Source organism: Leptodactylus fuscus, chromosome 11, assembly GCF_031893055.1.
Source record: "Leptodactylus fuscus isolate aLepFus1 chromosome 11, aLepFus1.hap2, whole genome shotgun sequence".
Taxonomy (NCBI): Eukaryota; Metazoa; Chordata; class Amphibia; order Anura; family Leptodactylidae; genus Leptodactylus; species Leptodactylus fuscus.
This window is the reverse complement of record NC_134275.1, coordinates 28,348,233-28,372,464: the sequence shown is the minus strand read 5'-3', so window position 1 is coordinate 28,372,464 and position 24,232 is coordinate 28,348,233. Positions and strand designations below refer to the sequence as shown.

Sequence of the window (24,232 nt, the reverse complement as noted above, 5' to 3'; positions counted from 1 at the left end):
TAAATAAATAATTTGCTGTGTGGTGATCAAGTCTGATGATCTCTTAAAGTGTTTTTGACTAGCACTGTTTGGTGCAAGAACAGTACATGGTCCCTTTACTCCCCAGTACGTCATTCCAAATGATCCCTTCCACCATCTTTCTGCAGATCTATTTTGTAAGCTCTGTCCCTGATCTGACAGGCAGATTGGGTTCTGTTACCTTTTGATCCTCTGCTGGTTCACAGGTCACACATATGGCATGTCCACAACCATGCAAGCTACCTCTGATTTGTTGTCAGGAGCCTTGTAAGGCTAAGGCTGCACCTTGCGAAAATACAGTCTTTTGTTGCAAACTTTGTTGTGTTTTTTGAGCCAAAGCCAGGAGTGGCTTGAGAAAGAATAGAAAATATAAAGGAAGTTCTTCAATATTTCCCTTCTGTTAAAGGGATTCTATCATTAAAATCACATTTTTTTTGTCGCTCACACGTAGGAATAGCCATAAGAGAGGCTGTTTTCCGCCTCCATCTTCAGGAACTGCCTTTTCTGTGTGTCGTCTTCCAGAGCAGAGTTCAAACTTCTAGGCCTTGGGCAGGGCCGACTGCGCAAGCCCACGGCCACAAGAAAAATGGCTGCTTATGTAACACTCAGGAGGGCCAGGGCTGGTATCATGGGTAATATATCAGATGTGGCCGGCTTTCAGGGGGTCCCTGGGTCCCAAATGTGCACAAAATCTCCTTTTTGATGTCCCAAACTACCCACCCCCACGTGATATCTGACAATGACAACAGACAACCAGGTCTCGGAGGTAGCCGTTGCTCTTTTACTAGCAGGACAAGGTAATACAAATGTACATATGGAGTAATTCGTCACATACAATACAGCGATCTTTGTAGGTAGTGTCCAATTGAGCAGGTGATAGAGTTTGGAGCAGGAATGCTTTGGATAGTTTAATTAGCAGTTGCTTGGGTAGTTAAACTTGTATATACTTGTAAAGATGGCCTGTATCCAAGGGGTTAGTCCTCAACAAACTGGGTACACGTATGTAGAAGAGCAACTAGAATTGTCAGGAGCGGGAGACCCTCAAATCCTGCCAGACTAGCTATGGGCTTCTTAAATATAGATTTGTCCCAAAGACTTACTTGAATAGAGAGATACGTGTAGAAGTCCCAGATGTATGGATAAGACAGGTCCATCAACTTTAGTGCTTGTAGGCTTGGAGCTTCAGAGGGAAACACTCTTTGAGGAGGATCTTGAGTACAGAGGAAAAGACATCTCTGCTTGGAGTGCCCTGAGACTTGGCTGCCATTTTCAGCTCCACATCTCTGTGTCTACAGCTAGCTCCACACAAAGGACAAGACAAAAGGTCCCCAACCCCCCTCGAGGGGGCTGTAACTCCTCCTCCAGGCCAGTCAAGGGAGCTTGATTGGTCCTGAAGGTCACCTGATCATACTGGACATTCCTATACACCAGGGGTAGGGAACCTTCGGCTCTCCAGCTGCTGTGAATCTACAACTCCCAACATGCTCCATTCACTTCCATGGGAGTTCCAACAACAGCAGAGCAAGTATGCATGCTGGGAGTTGTAGTTTTGCAACAGCTGGAGAGCCGTACGTTCCCTACCCCTGCTATACACTGTCAACTCAAATTACAATGGCAAGTATAGGCAGGTGTAGTTCACAAAAACATCCACAAGATGGCGCATTAATAGACCCCCTGTGTGCTGGCTCTGGTAAAATAGAAACACTGGTAAAGGAATGAAGGGGGAGTAAACTCTTTACCTTATATGCAAATGTCCATACCATCTCGGTCTGCAAGGACTATTAAAGGGAATGGGACGAGCAGTACCGTGACATTACACTTAAACAGTAAGTAAGGCCATTTTCTTGTGGCCTGTAGGCATGCGCAGTTGGTTTTGCCTGAGGTCTAGAAGTTTGAACCCGGCTCCAGAAGAAGACCTACAAAAACACTGTTTCTACAATGTGGGACCTTAGCCTAAACGGGTTTTGACACCTGGGACTCCACAGAAAAACGTATCAAAATTGCACACCTGTGTCGTCACATTCAGCTTGCACATGTCCTGTTTGTAGCTCAGTCACATTTAAGTAAATGGGGAGGTCTGAGCTGCAATACAAACACAGCCCCTATACTGTGTGTTTGCTACTTACTGATGAAGCCATGGCCTCATTTTCAGATGGTCAGCAGGGGTGTCTGGTGTGAGTGCTTTCCCCCCCAACAAGCACGCACACACACATATATATATATATATATATATATATATATATATATATATATTTATTTATAAATGCACAAAACTGATACTGATTTCTTGTTTTAGGCTAAGGCACCACGGGATAACCCACAGCTATAAACGAAGCAACACATCACTGTTTTTCTCGCAGCACTTTAAACAGAAAGTTTGCAGAGTTTTCGTACGTGAACTTTCTGTTAGAATTATATCTCTGGGGAAGTCTCCGGCGTTTCTGTAGATATAAATGACATGCTGCAATTTCCAAAAGCGTGCTGACTTTGGAAATCTCAGCGTGTCCATGCTGTCTTTTTATACTTAAAGTGGGCATGGGATTTGCAAGAATCCCATCCACTTTGCAGTTACTGTAAAACGCCACAAATCGTGGCATTTCCGACCTGTGGGTCCCCAGCCTCAAGGATAGAAATCTGCAAATAAATTCTTATTGATTAAAAAAAGAGAAACCTTTCTCTAGCACCATCCTTTGGAAGGTAGCTCCCTATAGATCAATGTGTTTTTCCTTTTTTTTTTTTTTTTTTTTTTATGTCTAGGATTAAAACTAAAGTAGAACATATTTTGTTTTGTGGTTATTGCTCTTCATTTGTGTGAAGGGTACCAGTTTGGCTAGGTGAGAGACCTTTACGGTGTGTAGTCCTACAGACCATGCTTCCTTTTGGAGGAAATATTCTGGTCTACTGGTAGCTTATGTAAATTGAAGACTTTTCCTAAATATATTGCTTTAGAAGTGCTGCTTTGTTTTCCTGGTATGTGAACTTATTCTTTCCATTGTTTACATATTGCTATAACCAGAGACAGTGGCGTAACTAGGAATGGCGGGGCCCTGTGGTGAAATGGGGGGGCCCTGCCAACCGACACGGACGCAGAAGACCTCGACCGATTTCCCCCTCCTCCGCACTCTATTATGTCCCTTAGTAAGCCCTGCACACAGTATTATCCCCCATAGTGGCCCCTGCACACAGTATTATGTCCCCATAGTGGCCCCTGCACACAGTATTGTGTCCAGGATCGGCAAGTAAATAGGGCCCGTAATGGCCAATTTAAATAGGGGCCTGTGGCAGCCGCCTCCGCTGCCTCTATGGTACTTACGCCACTGACCAGAGACCTATAGGACTGGTGGCATCACTTACTCGGTGCAGGCAGGACAATCAGCTCAGCTAATTGCTGATAAAGCCAAATCTGTTCTCTCTCCATGTAAACACACTGATAACACTGAGGCCATTCTGTACAAGCATCTGCATAAAATTGTGATACCTCATAGTGTCGTTTAGCAAGAGGGAGGGGGAATGGAGAAATACAGGAAGTTAAAGGAGCAAACTGCAGGCAAAGCTGAAACAGTGAGATGGGAATACTGCTTTAATACTAGGCAATGTTCATGGGCGCACCTTCTATGAGGTGACCTGTGGCGATGGCTCCTCAGGGAATAAGCTCGGGGGCAGCATTTTTTTTTCTCTAATCGGCCACTAATTATTGTATTATTGCAAGTAGCAGCCGATACTTTCTTTTTTTTTTTTTTTTACGCGACTATCCATGCTCCTGTTCAGGCTGGTTCTGCTGCTCCTTCTAGTCGGCGCTGCCTTTCTGTCATGCTGCTGAAGGACGTCATGAGACTACGCCCAGCGTCTTGGCGTTCAACGTAAGTTACAGCAGACCCTGGAGGTGGCAAAGGCAATAAAACGAGGCCTAAATGGATTAGAAAAATAAATGCTGCCACCCAGTCATGTACTTGGCAGGGAGGTATAAAAAAGGAGTCGTACTGTTGAGGGGCCATAAAAAAAATGATGGTCTTATACTGTGGGCGGGAGCAAGAAATGAGCTATACTGTGTGGGTGCCAAGAAAAGGAAGTCTTAGGGTGCATTCACACTGAGTAAACGCTAGCTTATTCTGAACGTAAAACACGTTCAGAATAAGCGGCGTCTAAAGCAGCTCCATTCATTTCTATGGGAGCGGGGATACGAGCGCTCCCCATAGAAATGAATGGGCTGCTTCTTTCACTCCGTGCAGTCCCATTGAAGTGAATGGGGAGTGCCGGCGTATACGGCTAGCTCTGCTCATGCCGGAGCGTACACGCCGGCACTCCCCATTCACTTCAATGGGACTGCACAGAGTGAAAGAAGCAGCCCATTCATTTCTATGGGGAGCGCTCGTATCCCCGCTCCCATAGAAATGAATGGAGCTGCTTTAGACGCCGCTTATTCTGAACGTGTTTTACGTTCAGAATAAGCTAGCGTTTACTCAGTGTGAATGCACCCTTACACTGGGTGGGGGGGTGGGGTGGGGGGCAAAAATGTCATTGCGTACTGTGTAGTGCCCTCCCCCCTACCAAAAAGGGGGGGGGGCATATACTGAGTGAGCTGAAGAGTATACTATGTGTGTTCTTTATTTAATTTTTTTTTTTTTTTTTGGTGGTGCAGTGTGCTTTTCTATAATTTGCTTCAGGCAGAAAGTTGCACCAGACGAAATGAAGAATTATATGAACAGGTGACTATAGTTGCGTTTCACCTGCCAAAGTGAGAGAAGGTCCTCGGACTAAAATACTCCTTTAGGCCCGGGACCCCACGTTGTGAAAATGCTCTGTTTTACACTACCTACAAAGAGTATAGGATTCTGGCTAATCTCATCCACTCATTGCAGAAAAGAATCCATTTCAGCATGTTAATTATACCTACGGAAATGCTGGCGCTTTCCATATAGGGGGCAGAAAGTCCACAGAGGGAAAATTCTGCTAACTTTCTAAGAAAAATGCAATGTTTCTGCCGTGGCCTTTTCTTCATGGGTTTTATTTATTTTGCAGCAATTTGCTATGTGGGGCCTTGGCTTCAAAGAGGCTTTTTTTGGATTTAAATATTAGTATTGGTTTTCAGGATCAGTTTAGTGGGGATCCAACTACAGATGCAGCCTCCTTTTTAAGGGGTATATCCATGAACATAATATCTATATAAAATTCTTCAGAGCTTTAAAGATTTTCTCTATTTATCTTAGTGGTGACATCTGTTGTCTGGATTGCCCATGAATGCGGGAACTCTCTATGGTCTGGGACTTGTCAGGAACCCAGCCATGATTTTCTTATTATAGACAGGTTATCCTAGCCACAACAAGGAAATCATGGCTGATTTTCTGACCTTAGAAAGGTGCTGCATTCATGGTTGTATCCATTGGCAACTGATCAAGACAACAAAGCTGTGACCACAAGATATCTAGAGAAAATCTTTAAAACTCTGCAAAATGTTTAATTTTATAATATATATACCACTGTGTGTGTGTGTATGTGTGTGTGTATATATATATATATATATATATATATATATATATATATATATATATATATATATATATATATATATATATATATATATATAAACTCTAAATCTGTAGTAGCCCTCTCTATTCAAATCCACAGTTCAATCCCGATTTGGGTGAAATTTGGCACGTCCCCTCTCCACCCACAGGAGCAGGATACTGCACACGTTAAATCTCACTAGCGTCCCCGGTCATGAGATTGGAGCCCTTGAAGTTGGGCCCTATACATATAATCGGGAAATGTGGAGGTGAAAGTGCTGAGGGGAAAACAACTGATGTGACTGACAGGGATGGATTATAATGACGGCGCCAAGTAGTTGCTGCTAAAGGGGCTGCACCACCACACACAACACACAAACCTTTCACAAACACCATATAAACATCATACAGACAGCACACATACACCAACCCACAAGCACAACACAAACACCAGACCACTCTAGACACAACACAAATTCCACCCCATAAATGCCCCATATACACCACGCTCACACTGTCAAAACACATCTGGTATCCTTAATGGCTGCTTGCACACTTCAGTATTTTTCACGGGCCTCCGGGCCATGGATTTGGCGGCTCCATAGAAGACTACACAGAAAGCTGTGAATTTTGCAGGCTCCATAGAAGTCTATGAAGCTGTTGAATCGACGGCCTGGAGACCCGTGAAAAATAATGCAGTGTGCAGACAGCCTTACTGAGCAGCAATATTGGCCAGGCGAAAACTGCCTGATAGTAAGATTGTCATTATTGCTTACTACACCGTGAGGCGGTTTCATTACTGAGATATGATGGTAATACTGTGAGGGCTGCTCTGTATTTACTATTCATCCTATTACATCTTCTTATCAGTGTTTGGTGAATACTAAAGGCTCATAATACTAAGGACTGTTTTTTTTTTTGTCTTTTTATTTCAAATGCCGTCCACAAAAACAACCATCTATTGGGCAAGTTCATCCAAAAGCTAAGAACGCAAAATTGTGTCAAAGAGCTGAGACGAGTGAACAACGTGACTCGCAGCGTAACCAACAGTTTAACATATTTTTCGCGAGCGAAGCCATGGGTATTCTACTAGTTATCTATAAATTTAAAAAATGATTCATGGGAAAATCCCTTCAATGTATACCAGGCATATTAGCATTGTTTTTATTATCCTGGAAACCCCTTTAAGTCCAATAAAACTCCTTTTAAATAAAAAAGCAAAAAAATCAATTCATTAATAAAAGTATCTTTATTTTTTATTTTTCCCATTACAATCGGCTCCTTGCTGTGTTTCTGTATCACAGAAGCTTTGCGCTCTTCCTCTGGCTGACTATACCTGCTCAATCAGCTTCTTCTGCCTGATAAATGTGATGACTTCTTAACAGATGCTTCTTTTTCTCCCTTTAACACAGTTGTTTCTCTACACTTGATAAAGTTTAAAATAAACAGATCCCGGGGTGAATAGCAGGCATTACAATTGGATTGGCATCTAAACTGTGGAGCAGTTGGTGCCTTGGCGCCCAGGGACAGAAAACAGCAGGTTTTTGCTGGAGGGGACATCTACGTTATTTCCCTCTTGGTCCTCTACAACTAAGCAGATGTCCTAGAATTATTATTTTACCTTCTAGTAATTTTGCCTCTTATCCTCACAGGTATGTGGTTGCCTCATTCACAGATGTGCAGGTATGTGTGCTTCATCCTGTGTCTCTTGTGCCATCTGCTGCTCATTTACCATGTTGCAATATGTTAGTGTGTAAGCAATTTTATATTGAAAGATTGTTCTGTAATATTTTTTTGATGTGTAAAAAGTGTGAAATGTTTATGCTGTATCATAACTACATATAGATGCCATTATCTGTATTGTGTGCTTTTTTAGCAATGCAAACCTAAAGTAAGTTTAATGCAAAAGTAAAATATGTAATTTAGTACATTATAGGCGCTAAAGTTGGGTTTTTACAAAATTTTTATTTCTTTCAGTATACTAGTTATGGTAATAATAACACAAGGTTTTGAATATTATTATTCTTATTGTTGTTGTTCCTCAATATTCGAACGAATATCGAACCCCATTAGTCTATGGGGGAAAAAAATGCTAGTTTCAGGGGATCCCACTCTTTGACTCAGGAGAGTCACCAAGTCCACTATGACACCCCAGGAAATGATGCCAACACCCTGGAATGCAACTGGGACAGCAGGGGAAGCATGTCTGGGGGCATCTGACATGCCCAAGTCACTGTATTACGTTGGGATCCCTGTCAGCTTGCGGGAGCTGACTTTTTCCCATAGGAATGAATTGACCAGTGTTGATTGGCCGAATGCCATACAGAATACAGCATTCGGCCAATCAACGCTGGTTCTGCCGGAGGTTCGTCTGTGAGGAGGCGGAGTCTAAGATCGGACCAGAATGGAGACTGCTGTGGACCAATCTTAGACTTCGCCTCCTCCGGCAGAACCAGCGTTGATTGGCTAAATGTTGTACTCTGGCATTTGGCCATTCAATGCTGGTCAATGCATTCCTATGAGAAAAAGTCAGCTCCCGCATAAGATAATCCTTCAATAGTCCGACAGTGGGGAAAACAATGGAGATGCAGCCGAGCGCAGCGCACGACCAGCTCTGCTACATCGGAGATTAAGCAGAGTTGGCCATGCGCTGAGCTCTGCTACACTGGAGATGTAGCAGGGCTGAGTGTGCGCTGAGCTCTGCTACACTGGAGATGTAGCAGAGCTGAGTGTGTGCTGAGCTCTGCTGTACACTCAGCTCTGCTACATCTGAGATGCAGCAGGGTTCAGTGCACACTCAACACTGCTATATCTCTGGTGTGTGTGCTGAGCTCTGCTGCTTCTCTGGTGTAGCAAAGCTGTGTCAGCTCTGCTACATCTGAGATCGGACCACAATGGAAACTGCTGTGGACCGATCTTAGACTCCGCTTCCTCCGGCAGAACCAGCGTTGATTGGCCGAATGCTGTACTCTGTATGGCATTCGGCCAATAAACGCTGGTCAATGCATTGCTATGGGAAAAAGCCAGCTCGCGCATATCACAAACTGACAGGGATCCCGACCAGATAGAGTCCCAAAGAGCTGTGTGTGCAATGGCGAAAATGGACCGGACAAACAGAGGATCCCCGCGCTCAATCCGTCGTCTTTCAAAATCTCACTTTATTTAGGAAAAGTACACACAACGCGTTTCGGGCTAACTGCCCTTTTTCAAGTGCATAAACTAAACAAAAATAAGAACAATAGCCCCAAAAAGGGGAAAAGCAGCAATAAGCAAACCAGTAAAAAATAACAAAAGATACATATATACCTAAGTGTCTAGAAAGGCATCCAAATGTACTTTGGCAAAAAGATGTGTTACAAGACATATTGCTACTACAGCATGAAACTGACAGAACATCCATCTTTTACATATGTACTAAAACATGTATGGAATTCACAGTAAAGATGGTAAATGTGAAAATGACTGACGGGTACATAGAATCATTCTACAACCATCCTCATATCAGGTCCAATTTGAGTAAAGTCTGTGCATGATAAAATACAAATGCCAATAGAATAGTTACTGAATTGGAAAAGGTCTTACCTTATGACTAACGTCGGGCTGGATGATTGATCCAGCCGACCAGGTCTAGACCTTTAAATAACATTGGTGGCAGTGAGTGCTCGGGCGCCTTTTCCAGACGCATGCCACCAATGAGAGAGAGAGTTCTGTGGGGCTGGCGTCCACGAGTGCTGCGATGGTCCCTGGGGACAGGGATGAGGACGGCGCTTACAGTGCTGGTAGTGCTGGGAGGCGGTCGACAACTGCTGATGAAGATGGAAGAGGTGCTGCAACGTCATCGGCGGCGGGAGGATCGACGAGTCGTCTGGATCCGGACATTTCGGTTGCTGGGGACACAGCACCCAGGCAACCAGGTGAGGCACCATTTTCTATGTCTGGGGCCCTGTTAGCTTCTACTGGGGGTGAGCAGGGAAGGGAGAGTTCTGTGGGGCTAGGTAGGGGGTTGGATAACTTGATGGGGGCTTTGGCTGATATGGCTAGAGGGACGGGTAACACTTTGGCGTCTTCTCCGGTGGCTGCTTGGGGGGTGGCTAATGTAAGTAATGAGTCTGTGATGGGGTCAATGGAGGGTACAGGTGTTTCGGTGTCTGTGCAGACGCAGGGAGAGGATAGGGAGGCGCCGCGTCTTGATGATGCCGCGAAGGGGGAGGTATATGTCTGTTTTGAGGGGCCCCTTGGGGCCCATTTAAAACAGGAAGTTAGGGAACACATATGGAAAGGGGAATATGTAGACATATTTTCCTTATTGCCTTTGGAGAGGTTTAATTTAGATAGACCGAGGAAGGAGGAAAAGAAGGAGGAAGAGGAAAAGAGGCGTTACCGCCTCATTCCTAGAACATTTTCTAACTGGCTCCAGGCATTTGCTATCTTAGCAAGTGTCATTGGTGAAAAGGAGCCGGAACATTGTTCCGCCCTTTTTTGTTATTTGGACGCTATAGGGGAAGCTTATAGGACATACGGGGGCCAAGCTTGGCTCCGGTATGATGAACAATTTCGGCAACGGAAGGCAGTGCGGTCCAGCATTCGCTGGGACCACAAAGACATTAGTCTTTGGTTGCGGACGATGGCGCAGGCGAAAACGGGGCAGTCCTTTCCAGGGGGTCCCGGGGGTGGAGAGTCCTCGGGAAGGTCAATCGCTTCACAAAAAGGGCTCTGCTTTGCCTTTAATGAGGGAAGCTGCAAATTCGGAGCTAAATGTAAATTTAAGCACGAATGCTCTTCCTGCAATGGCAATCATGGAGCCAATAAGTGTTACAAAAGCAAATCCAAAGGAGGGGATTCTGGAAAAGGGGGTGACGCCGGTGCGGCTAACAAAGATGTTGGGGTTTCTAAATAGATACCCCAACAGGGAAGCAGCGAGGTTGTTAGAAAACGGTTTTCGGGACGGTTTTATTATTCCGAGCGTGGGGGTTCAAGGGCGGTTAGGGGGTAGGAATTTAAAGTCAGCAAGATTGCATCCGGAGGTGGTGGGGGACAAGCTTCAAAAAGAGGTGGAATTGGGTAGGATGGCGGGTCCGTTTGATGACCCACCACTGCCTGATTTGGTGGTTTCCCCCTTGGGAGTAGTCCCCAAGAAGGAACCCAATAAATTCAGAATGATACACCATTTGTCTTTTCCGGAAGGAGCATCGGTGAATGACGGTATCAATCCGGATCTATGTTCGGTGGTTTACACCTCTTTTGATGTTGCGGTTTCATGGGTTCGGAAATGTGGGAGAGGGGCGTTATTGGCGAAAACAGATGTGGAAGCGGCGTTTCGGTTGTTGCCGGTACATCCAGAAAGTCAGAGGTTGTTGGGTTGTGTTTGGGAAGGGCGGTTCTATGTGGATCGTTGTCTCCCCATGGGCTGTTCCTTATCATGTTCGTATTTTGAAGTTTTTAGCTCTTTTTTGGAATGGGTGGTTAGGGATGTTTCGGGATGCGCGTCCATAATTCATTATTTGGACGATTTTTTGTGCGTGGGGCCAGGTGATTCATCGGTTTGTTCGTTATTGTTGAGAACTATGGAACGGGTAGCGGCCGAATTTGGGGTGCCAAAAGAGGATAAGCTGACGGATTTGAAAGGGGTGGTAAAACGGGCGTGTCGGCTAAAAAAGCTGCAGTTACGTGAACTGCAGTCTCTTTTAGGCAAATTGAACTTCGCCTGTCGTATCCTGCCAATGGGGTGGGTTTTTTCCCGCCGGTTGGTGGCTGCGACGGCGGGAGTATCAGCGCAGTCTCACTACGTTAGATTGGGGTGGGAATTACGGGGGGACTTGCGGGTATGGGATTCCTTTTTAGATAGGTATAATGGGAGATCTCTATTGCTAGGGGAAGTGGTGAATTCGTTCGACTGTGAATTGTTTACAGACGCCGCGGGTAGTGTCGGTTTTGGGGCCTATTATCAAGGGGAATGGTGTGTGGGGTCGTGGCCAAGGGACTGGGTGGAGGAAGGGTTGGTTCGCAATTTAGCACTGTTGGAATTATTTCCTATTTTGGTATCTGTGGTAGTATGGGGGGATGTTTTTAGGAACAAAAAGATTAGATTTCATTGCGACAATTTGGGGGTGGTTCAGGCGATTAATGGCCTATCTGCTTCATCGCCTCCAGTAATTACAGTTTTGCAGAGATTAGTCTTGGAATGTTTGAATTTAAATGCATGCGTTGTGGCGGTTCATGTGCCTGGAGTCCATAATGATATTGCCGATGCACTTTCTCGCCTGCAGTGGGATCGCTTTCGGGAATTGGCGCCGAACGCAGCGGAGGCGGGGCTTCCATGGCCGTCGGAGCTATGGCGTCTGCCGGTAGGGTTGCGGAAGCATTGATTAGATCATCATTAGTGGCGGGTACGTGGAAGGCATATGAAGGGGCGTGGAAAAGTTGGGAAGACTGGTTGGAAAGGTTGGATAATGGGGGGGAAGATAAGGAAATGGCTATGCTTTTGTTTGTGGGACATTGTAATGAATTGGGGTGGTCGGTAGCACAATTGAATAAATGTATGGCAGGGTTGGCGTTTGGATTTAAGCGGCGAGGGATGACGGATTATACAAAAAGTTTTTTGGTGCGGTTAGCTTTAAAAGGTTGGAGGAGGGGAATTCAGACGCGGGATTGTAGAAAACCGGTTTCCTTTGGTTTACTGGTTGAGTTGGGGAATATGTTAAGTACGGTGTGCTTGTCCAATTGGGAGTTTGTTCTATTTAAAGTTGCGTTTTCTCTGGCGTTTTTTGGGGCTCTCCGATTGGGCGAACTGGTTAGTAGATCAAAAAATAGTCCTGGGGGAATTTTATTTGAGGATGTGAATTTATATGAGGATAGAGTGGAATTCCGTATTAGGAAATCTAAAACGGATCAGGAAGGCAGAGGGTCAGTCGTTAGGTTATTTAAGGTTCAGGGATGTATTATGTGCCCGGTTTTGAGTGTTGGGGAGTTTTTAAATCTTAGGGGTAGGGGGTTTGGTCCGTTGTTGGTACATTCCACGGGATTATTTTTGTCTCGTTTTCAATTTATCAGTGTATTCAAAAAATTGTTTGAAAAAATTGGGTATGGATGAGGAAGGATTTAGCGGACATTCTTTCCGCATTGGGGCGGCCACTGAAGCGGCTAAGCGAGGTTTGGGAGATGTCGTCATGAGGATTGGCCGCTGGGAATCGAGACGTTTCCGGTCTTATGTTCGGTTGGGTCATGAGGTTGTTTTGTAGGGTAATAGTGTTTGTCTCCTAATTGGGGGGTTGGTGTGTTAACGGGTCTGTTGTTGTTTATTCTTTTACAGGTCCGGAACCGTGTTTGATTTGGTTGATGGGACATTCCTATATATTCTGGGGGGCACTTCGGGCACAAGTGAGACCTGATGGTAGGCAGCTTGGAATAGCGCGTGAAGTTGCTACGGTGCGCTGGATAGGACAGAGAGGTATGGTGTGGGGGAGGCTTTTACCGGAATTTCATCATTGCGTATGCCTAGATCGCCCTCCTGATATTTTATTAATTCACCTAGGGGGCAATGATCTGGGGGTTCGCCCATTCCGGGAGTTAATTTCTGACATAAAATTTGATTTATTACGGTTGTGGTCTTTATTCCCAGGTTTAATTATGGTGTGGTCGGACATTGTCCCGAGAAAGTATTGGAGAGATGCCCGGTCAGTGGATCGTTTAAATAAGGCACGGGTCAAAGTGAATAGAGTAATTGGAAAATTTATGGCCAGAAACGGGGCGGTAGTGGTTCGTCATGTAGACTTGGAATCGGGAGAAGGGGCATTTTGGCGGCGGGATGGAGTGCACCTCAATGCCATAGGCATTGACATGTGGAGCTTGGGGTTGAGAACCAGTTTAGAAACTGCTTTGGGGATGTGGCGGGACACCCGCCGGTAAGGAGTCACCAGCGGGTGTAGTGGCGGGGGAGGGTCCTCGAAGTGGGAGGTGGATGGAAAATGGATGGGATAGGGGGGGCCCCGTGGGAGGGGCTGGACTCCCTATAACCATTAAGAAATTGGGACAGATTGGAAAATTAGTAGCGGCTAAGCATCAAAGAGATAACGAATAGTGCACCCGAGCTAGTGGAACGGCTGGGGGTAATACTCAATGGTGCTATGGAATTGGATGTTTGGTCATTGGGACCACAAGGATGCGCAGGCTTCGAGGACCTCCTTCGTCAGATAGGTTAAAAGGGTATCTGGTTAAAGGGATAAACGCGGGTGGCGTTTTGGGGAATATTATGGTTTGGTGTTGTTGTTAAAGTGGGATAAGTTGAGGTTACAAAGGTTTATTTGTTATTTAATAAAACGGCTGCTGTGGCCGATTTCAACCGCTTTCTGTCTCCTGTCATCATTATAAAGAAAGGGAATTAAATAGGCATGCCCTTGTCAAGACACTTAGGTATATATGTATCTTTTGTTATTTTTTACTGGTTTGCTTATTGCTGCTTTTCCCCTTTTTGGGGCTATTGTTCTTATTTTTGTTTAGTTTATGCACTTGAAAAAGGGCAGTTAGCCCGAAACGCGTTGTGTGTACTTTTCCTAAATAAAGTGAGATTTTGAAAGACGACGGATTGAGCGCGGGGATCCTCTGTTTGTCCGGTCCATTTTCGCCATTGCCTACACCCAGGGTGACGTGGATTCTGCTGGCTCTCCTCCAGGGGTATAAGACCTCCCCTCCTTAAGTGGCCTATAAACTAATAAAAAGGTTGTTATCACAACCTTCTAAGGTGAGAAGCTTTCTTGTCATATTGACCCCCGTATTGTACGGTACTTCACTATGTGCAGCTCGGTGCTGTTCTCTGTCTGTCTGTAAAGAGCTGTGTGTGACATTCCTACCTAAATAAAGGTAATCCCTAGCTAACCCTGCCTGTACATCTATCCCTGTCTCAGTCACATAGTTCAGTCTCAAATTAACCGAATGTTAAATCCACCATTCGTATAAATTGGAAGTCACCTGATTTAGCCAGCCAATCACTTTTTCCGATTTTATTTTTATTTTTTTCCCCCGATGCCTCCATAGTCACAGTTCCTGTCCCACCTCCCCTGAAGTTATTGGTGCAAGAAAAAAAAAAAAAAGCACTAGGGAAGGTGGGAGGGATACAAATTTTTAGTGCGTTTGCCTCGCGGTATTCGATTGTAATCGAATACCTCGAACGGCCTGATACTCGATGGAATATCTATTCGATCGAACGGTGTTTGCGCTTCTCTAATAATAATAATAATAATATTTATTATTATTATTATTAAACCCCTAGTCCTCTGACATGTCTGTTTTAGTAACTGTTCCTATAGTAGATTTTCTTTAAAAAGAAAAACAAAAACCTGAAAATGGCTCTTCTTCTGCTATTCCTGGAAATGTAAGTATGAATTTGCTACTATATCATTCCCCTTGTTAAAGGGATGTGTCCCTCCACTTTAACTATGTCCATTTGCTGCAGACCTTACCACTACTAGGTTTATCAGACATGGGCATAATCCATGCACCAACCGTTACATCAGCCTACCCAAGAGGTTAAAGGGATCCTATCATTAAAACTGAAAATTAAATTTTTTTTTCTCACGAACACATTGGAATAGCCTTAAGGGTATTCTCCTACCTTTTAGATGTCTTCTCTGCACCACCGTTCAGTATAAATGCCGGTCTTCATCAGTATGCAAATGAGTTCTCTCCCAGCACTGGGGACGGGCCCCAGCGCTCAAACAGCACTGGGAGCATTCCCAATGCTGCGAGAGAACTCTCCAGCGCCACCTCCATCTTCTTATGGAACGTTCTCTTCACGCGTCGTCTTCCTGTGCAGGCTTCAAACTTTTAGGCCTTGAGCAAAGCCGACTGCGCATGTCCGCCGTCCACAAGAAAATGGCCGCTTACACTGCGGCCATTTTCTTGTGGCTGGCGGGCATGCGCAATCTTCTCTGCCCGAGGCCTAGAAGTTTAACCATCAGCACAGGAAGAAGACGCGTGAAGAGAACGTTCCAGAAGAAGATGGAGGGGGCGCTGGAGAGTTCTCTCGCAGCATTGGGGACGCCCCCAGTGCTGTTTGAGCGCTGGGAGCCGCACCCAGTTTTGCGAGAGAACTCATTTGCATACTGATGAAAACCGGGATTTCTACCGAACGGCGGCGGAAAAGACATCTAAAGGTAGGAGAAGAATAGCCTTTCTTAAGGCTATTCCGACGTGTTAGTGAGAAAAAAATAGTTTTAACAATAGGATTCCTTTAACAGGACTGCTGGCTCCCTGCTCATCAAATGCTTGCAGTTGGGCTGAAGAACTGGGCACTCTTCTTAGGTAGTTGCTGGTTACAATGGTTCATCAAAGTATTTCAAGGCAGTACAAGACATATTTCTTCAGGTAGTAACTGGAGACTCTTCCCCATGGCAGTTCTCGGCAGAATTCCCATTTGCACAGGGAAATTGTTCACGTTTACATGTGTCCCAATAGCCTGGGGTGGTATATCGCTCCATAAACTTTTTGGTAAACGTTCCTACCTTAAGACCACAAAAACCTGCAGCCAATATGATGTACTAAAATCCTGGATAAGATTGTTGCAACTCCCCTAAAAAGCCCCTTGTAAAAGGGAGCCTTTTCTATCCCAGTGTGACAGAAGTGTCCCACCATGTTGTGTGATGGATGTATCACCATAAGTGCGAAAGGTACATTTTGAGGATAAATCATGGTCCACCCTCTATCCATAAAATGCCAGAACTGAAAGTGATGTGACGACTCAGAATACATAATAAGTGAGTCACACCAACATATTGGCCTCGTTGGTTAGGCCTGGTTTCACACCTGCGTTCGGGGAGTCTGCTTGGGGACCACCTGAAGGGAATACCAAACGCATTGACAAGTGGTGAGCTTATGAAAACACATGGACCCCATAGACTACAAAGGGTCCCTGTGTTTTCCGCATGAGTGATGCAGAAAGAAGAGTACTTAACAAACTACTTTCCCCTCCGCATCACTCGTGCGGAAAACACGGACCCCATTGTACTCTACCCCACTTGTTAATGCATTCGGTATTCTGTTCGGGGGGTCCCCAAGTAGACTCCCTGAAAGGAAGAACTAACTCGGATGTGAACCAGACATTACGCACTTAAAGCTTACTTTGTGGAAGGGGATGGCATCTACCACCTTAGAATATGTTCATATCTGCAATTAAATCTCTCTTGGGAGACTCCTTCAAATAACACCCAACTGACCTCATTATACTCTGTGGTTCATCAGTGGTTCACCCAACTGACCTCATTATACTCTGTGGTCCATCAGACTCTGTGTGTTACCCCTATTTTGGCAGTCCGTTGGAGGATCAGAACAATGGAGATAAAACGCTACTGTGAACCCAGTAATACCTAGGAGCATGCCCTATTTTATGCTGCGTGCAGTTATTTCAGAAAACAGACTTGCCATGAGCTGCTACTGAAATTTTCAGAAACCAAAGCAGCTATAGTAATAGAGACTTGTTAAATAAAATTAAAAAAAATAAAATCCTATAAGGTAGGATTCTGTACTATTCCACCCCTTTACTGACAATTATGAATTGATAGGATTCATATCAATTAAAGGAAATTTACCACAAAGACAACTTATTCCCTATCTACAGGTTTCGCCAGGTTCACGCTGGCATTCAGGTTTCCGTTCTTCGAGTCTGTTTGAGGGCCTGAAATATGGAAAACTTATTTGCTTAAAAAGGGGTTACCTGCGGAAACCCACAGACCCCATAGACTATAGTGGGGTCTGCTGGATTTCCGTCTGAAATCGTCGAGAGAAAAGACCTCTCTGCATATTTTAAGCGGAATGGGGTATGGAGTCCCCAAATATTCATAGTTTGGGGGCCCTACTGATCATGTACAACCCCCATTCTTATGATTGTCACTCCCATCAGCTGGGTCTCTGCCGAATTATAATTTAAAGGGGCTCTATCATTGGGAAAAGTCGTGGTGGTTTTTTTTTTTTTTTTTTTTTTTTTTACTAAGCACATATATGCATAGCCTTTAAAAAATGCTATTCCACACATACCTTTTGCATGTAAATCGCCTCAGTGGTTTTTGAATTAGCCCGTTTTTATTCATATGCTAGTTAGCCTCCAACCAGCAAAGGAAGTTGCCAGCAGCCTCCTCTCTATTTTCTCCTATCTGTGTGTGCAAACAGGAAGCTGGAAGTCATCAGCAGTAGCCTGTGCTGTTACATAGGAAAGAATAGCAGAGGGTGCACGATGAGACTTCCGGGGTGTACCAAGAGGCTAATTAGCATATGAATAAAAATGAGCTCATTCAAAAACCACTGAGGCAATTTACATACAAAAGGTACGTGTGGAATAGCCTTTCTAAAGGCTATGCAAGTATGTGCTTAGTTAAAAATGACTTTTCCCAATGATAGAGCCCCATTAAGGAAAATTTTATAAGGCCTATTAATTTACTATTACTAGCTTGAGATCTATTATGAGTCCTTTTGCTTACTGCACAAGTACCGTGATCTCATGGAGAGCTTGCGGATAAACACTATCCGTTTCCTGCCTGTCTTTCATAGTGACGGATATGTATGTGCAATATTCCTGGTGACTAAGCCAGTCTCCATAACTACACTTCACCTGGAGGGAATATTGCCAGCAGAATCTGGATTTTTGCTACACAAACTAGGGGCCTATAATTTATCATATTTCTGTATAAAAACGAGAAGTAAGGGTCTGTTCATACCTGCGTTGGGTGACCATTCAGGAACTCCTCTCCCTTTCTGCTTAAAATATGCAGAGGGAAAACTCCTGCAAGCACAGTCCTGGGGGGTCACCACAGCACCATCAACCACAAAATCCACAAGTGTTGTGGTGTTTTTTTGTTTTATTTTTTTCCCCAGATTATGCCACCCGTAAGGCAATAATAGATCTTTGGGGTGGAATTTTAACACGTTAAGAGTGGTCCGGAAACGGAAAAACCCTAAATTGGAAAATCAGACTAGACTGGATTGTAGAATTGACCACCATGGTTTTTGCCCCATTAAAACCAATATTACAATTCACTGAGGGACATGCCACGCTAGGAATGGCAATTTTGGTAAAGGTGGAAGAGTGTACTGTAATTTCATTGTGTTTTTCCAGTAAATACAGCATCACCCAACACCCGTTCACATTGATACTTTGTCCCTGTAGTTGAGATATAGTGTGTGTACCGTTGAGCAAATTATGGCTTTAATTCATATCCAAAGAATTTTTCTCTTTATTGCATCTATTGAGTTTCAGACTCTGCACTTGGCAGTGCTAAACTTAATAAAACCAAGCGCCTAATTTTCTGATCGTAGCTTCCATTTAATTACGGATTAATTTTCTTTTGAGCTATGAAAAAGGTGTGCTAAAAGTATGCAAGACTGAACTGCAGTGATCATTCCAAGATAAACATTAGATGATTGTTGGCAGAACCTAAACCATTATTGTGTGTGTGTGTGTGTGTGTGTGTGTGTGTGTGTGTGTGTATACCTTATTGGTGTACCCTGCCCCCATTTATGAAGGAAATGTTTTTGATCTATATTAGAAGAGGGGAGGGGGGGGGGGGGTCACACTTAGCAGACAAAGATATTGCCATGATCCCGTCAAAATCAGGTTACCTATACTCCTCACAGGATTTAAAAGGATTGTCCAGTTCAGGCAAATACAGGTTATTTTCTATAATGAAAAGTTCTACAATTTTACAATATATTTTGGCATCAATTCCTCAGTTATCTAGATTTGTTGTTGAGTCATTAATTGCATCTGTGTAATCACATGACCACGGACTGTACTTCACATGACCATGATTGGTCATGTGAAGTAATGATTTTTATCCACTGGAAGTAAGAAGGACTCAAGCAGAGATCTAGAAAATTGCAAAGAATTGATACAGAAAGTATATTAGGAAATCGTACAACTTTTCAGTATACAAACAATACCTATACTGATCAAAGTATTTAAAGGGGTTTCAGCATCTATGCGTTAACTGTTTTTTTGACCAGGTAAGGGCTTGTTCACATCTGCGCCGGCACTCCGTACTTCAGGTTTCCGTTTCCTGCATAAAACAGAGGCAGGAGACGGAAACCTGCAGGAGTCTTTCTCACCCATTCATTTGAATGGGTGAAAAAGCTGTCCGGCCGTGAGCGGCGGTGAGCGTTTTAGGCTCTCCGCCGCGAAACTGGGTTTTATAATCCGGACACAGTGTCGGACATTCAGTACTCTGTGTCCGGTTAAAAAAATCCGATTTCACAGCGGAGAGCCTAAAACGCTCACCGTCGCTCACGGCCAGACCCGGTCTATGGTAGAAACCATAGAACGGAGACCCTGAACGCAGGTGTGAACCTAGCGTAAGTGTCATCTTGGCCATGTCCTCCGGTCCCGTCTTCCTCCGGTGCTTGCAAACGGACTTTGATTAAAAAAAAAAAAAAAAAAAAAACCTGGGCGCATGCGCAGTAGCCGTAGTAGAAGCCACGTGCTACTGCGCATGCGCCCAGGTCATTTTTTTTTTTTTTATCAATGTCCGTTCGTGAGCGCCGGAGGAGGATGGGACCGGAGGACATCGAAGGAAGAAGAGGCGTGGATGAAGATGAAGACACACCCTGAATGCCCGCCCAGTGTGCACGTTCGGTAAGTAGATCACATTCTTTTTTAGGGTATTATTTTAAAATGGGGGGGGGGGGGTAGTTTAATATAACATTTACGGTGCCTGAATAGCTGATAGAGCCCCTTTAATCCCATCCACACACCGCCTCTATTTCTCCCATGGCACTTTTTGGTTGTGGCTTGCTACATAGGGCCTTAGCCGTAAGTAATTAGAAGGGGAGGAGTCCTTAACTCTTCCCGATCATGGGGAGATTGCGGGGTTCTGAGGGGCTGATAGCAGCTGGGAGGTCTAACAACTGTTAGAAACAGGATCTAATAGTAATCTGTATATAAAATACAATATACTGCAGTATAAAAGTAAAAGTAGCAGTAAGGCTAAACCCCCATTTAGCAGGCTGCAGCAAAAAAGTGCTGCAGGAAAAACCATTGTGGCAATGCGTCATGGTTTTTTTTTCCCACTGCGATTTTCAGAGTCCGCAGAGTTTTCCTCTATGGACTTTCTGCTTCCATTATACCTATAAGGAAACCCCCAGCGTTTCTGCAAGTACAACTGATGTGCTGAGATTTCCAAAACTGCAACAGTTTTGGAAATCTCAACGTGTCCTCTGCACATATTTTTCTGCAAGGTATGGATGGGATTCACTAGAACCCCAGTGACTGTAAAACGCTGCTTATAAGAAGAGTGCAAATGCCAGTGCAACTCTTTTGTCACCTTGCATCCATCCAAAATATCAAGTGATCACAAAGTTGTGTATGCAAGATAATGAGACCAATAAAAACTACAACTTAACCTGCAAAACAGTGAATATTCATCATCGGAAAAACATTTTGGCAATATTGCTTAACCAATTTTTCGCCAAACCCTGTTTGTGCAGCGACTTCCATCTGTGACACACCCCATAGACTAATGGACAGTTTACTTGACTAGATATTAACTCTTTCCTCCCGTTGATTGAAATGGCTTTCTTTACTCCATGGTCCCTTTACATGGGATATATTCTTGTAATTAATTTGTCCTATAATTAACGGGTTTACTCTGTTATCAATCCTAAATCCCTTTGCTCTTCAGCTGAACTTCATACTGTTCACGTTATGCTGAATGACGGACACGAACGATGACACCTATGTTACTAAAAAATGTAGCCACAGGCAGCCTTAAAGCAGCACCCCATAATGCATTGGACTGGCCGTCACATACAGCTGGAGGGAAATGAGGAGGGTGAACGCTTTAAAAAGTTTCATAGCTAGGAGGAAAAGGCTGTGTGACAGATCCCTGCGGCAATAGTTTTAACAGTCTGTGTGCCAAGAAAAGCAGGTGTCCTTTGTATGGAGTCAGTGGGTTTCAATATGTTATACCTAGTGCCATCTTATAAACTTTATCTTTTTCTCTAAACGGCGAAGGTTAAAGGAAGAAGCTATTTATTTATTTTTTATTTTTTTTTCCATCTAATTTTATTTTTTGCAGCTGGCATGTGTGACTTGGGCTCCATGCACATGACTGTTTTTATCGTGTGTTTTTTTTTTTTTTTTTTTTTTTACTATGTCCACTGCTATAGCACTGACCTCAAATCTAGCCAACAGAAATGGACACTAAAATGTAACTTTTAATAGAATATCAATTAATTCATTGTTACTTCTACTGGATATAACTCTGACCATGGTCATGTGATTTACGGTCCATGGTCATGTGATGAGGACACGGGCACAGCTCGTTAGTCACAGGACAATAATCAGACGTCTGCCTGGTAATCAGCTGTGCACCTGTGTCCTCATCACATGACCATGGACCGTAAATCACATGACCATGGTCAGTTATATCCACTAGAAGTAACAGAATGAATGACAGCAAGCAGAGATCTAGAAAAATGTGAGGAATTGATATGGAAAGTAAATTGGAAAATTGTATATCTTTTTATTGTACAAATAATCTTTCTCAATATTGTTCTGAAAGTGGCCAACAGCTTTAACATTGTGTGAGTAAGGTAGTACAGAGCAACAAGATGGAAACCCCCTCCACTAATAAACCTTGTATCCCTGTGGCCAAGGAGCAATAGATAAGCGCCACTCTAGAGTGATATGTGCTCAACTTCTAAAGCTGTGCTGTTGTATAAGCTGGGGCAAGTGACTAACCAAGTATTGGCTATTCTAAAATGTCTGGTTGGTTTCTGCTTAGAGAGGACTTTTCACGTCCACGGGCACATGCGGGTACATTCAGCTTTCCCGTTCTGTGCCCCCGCTGAAGCGCTATTGGTGCCGTTACCATAGATCTTCAGTGTCAGAAGGGCATTCTGTCTGTGAGGAACACCCCTCCTGACAGTATCATCTATTGTGCTGTACTGTGAGACATGGCGTTCCTTACTGCCCAGCCATGACGCCTCCCCTACTCCTGATATAACTTGTCCATAGACTAGTACTGGAGGGTGTTCCTCACCGCTCAGCATCATCCCTGGGCGGTCAGAAACGTTCCTCCTCTCACAGTACATCGCAATAGACGCTACTATGAGGTGGGGGTGTTCCTCACAGGCTGTCTGAAATGCCCTTCTGACACTGAAGAGCTACAGTAATGGCACCGATAGCTCTTCAGCGGGGGCACTCGGTGTCTCAGTGGTTAGCACTGCAGCATTGCAGCGTTGGAGTCCTGGGTTTGAATCCATCCAGGAACAACATCTGCAAGGAGTTTGTATGTTCTCCCCGTCTTTGAGCGGATTTCCATTTGCATTTCACAGCTTCAGTATTTTGAGATGTAGCAGAAGACTGGATCTCTGGATCTCATTTTACTTTTGATTAGTGCAGGGAGTAAATGGAGAACTGTGCAGTAGTAACTGTAGAGCTGCACAGTTCTCTCTCTGATTAGTCAGAGCAATTGAGAAGCTCTGCGTGATCATTTAGGGGAGAGTCTGGAGCAGACTGAGCAGTAGTAGTTTGAATTGTCTGTGTTCCTATTGACTGTAACAGTAGAAAGTTCTATTTTCTCTCCTGATGATTAGACTTGGTTGGATTTGGGCAACAAGCAGAGGGCTACAGCAGCTACAGGAATGAATGACAAAAGCTCCCGGTCACATTCTGTGTTCACTCTTTCGGTGACACAGACGATGGTAAGACCACTCGTATATACATAAATGTAGGGAATCGTGAGCAACAGTGTTCTTTAATGTTGTGATGACTTCTATTCTAGAGAGAACTTTTGGAAGGTGAAATTCACGACCATACAAGAGCAAGTAGAGTCAACCTGATAGATCTAGCAGGAAGTGAACGCTGCTACTCTGCACAAACCAGTGGCATCAGGCTAAAGGTAGGAGACAGGTGGGGAATTTGCAGATATGAACTGATTTATGGATATAGTTGAGCTGGGATTTTTAGGCATAAAGGAAAATTCATGAGAGCAATTCAATTCTGAGAGCTTAAACTCAATCTATGCAAAACCTGTGCAGGCTCTTCAATTTCGTTGTAAATTTTGCTATTGTCATGTATACAGAATATATCAGTAAATCTGCCCATAAGGTTACATTCACATATAGCTGATACACTATAAACGTTCAGCTGCAGAATTACATGCTCTTAATAGACTGAGCGCATACGCGTACTGTAAACCCCCTGAAAGGAGGGGGGGGGGGATAAGCCCCTCCCAGATACTAACAACCAAAACTTACCCCCCCTTAAGAAATAAGGCATAGACACATCAGTTTGGGTTAAGTGGGGGTCGGCCACAGCTTTATTATTGAAAATAGACATGTCAGCAGAAACCTGTTGCCCCAACTTAAAGGGAAGCGCGCCACAAGGAATGCCCAGGCACCGCTAGCGGTGTGCATGCCTGTTGTATCCAGCGGTGGCGCGCCTTATCCGGAATGACGTAAGGGGAGGGGACAAGGTCTTGCCGATCATGCCAGCTGTGACACCTACGGGAACAAATAAATAAATAAATAACCAAGAAACAAACAAGAAATACAACCAAACCAAATCAGATACAAGGAAAAACACAGAAGGCAAACAAATGGAAACAAAAACCAACTAGAAAAACACAAACAAAACCCGGTGTAGTGCAAAGGAGCAAAGGGAGGGTGGGAGGGAAAAACTTCTTTCTTCGACGCTGGCGGGGATCCGAAAGGAAGTCCCCGCCCAGCGC

The 24,232-nt window shown here is 44.2% G+C and overlaps 1 protein-coding gene and 1 pseudogene across 1 annotated transcript in view; both read left to right on the top strand.

Moving 5' to 3' along the window:
• The window catches only part of LOC142185433 (kinesin-like protein KIF14), an 89,438-nt gene that overhangs the window by 9,920 nt on the left and 55,286 nt on the right, over nucleotides 1–24,232 (top strand). Inside the window, exons 6-8 of the mRNA XM_075260864.1 lie at nucleotides 7,175–7,205; nucleotides 23,097–23,204; nucleotides 23,285–23,401. Of these exons, the coding sequence (XP_075116965.1) occupies nucleotides 7,175–7,205; nucleotides 23,097–23,204; nucleotides 23,285–23,401 (256 nt within the window). The remainder of the gene's footprint in view (nucleotides 1–7,174; nucleotides 7,206–23,096; nucleotides 23,205–23,284; nucleotides 23,402–24,232) is intronic.
• On the top strand, nucleotides 9,259–13,427 carry LOC142184692 (integrase/recombinase xerD homolog; annotated as a pseudogene).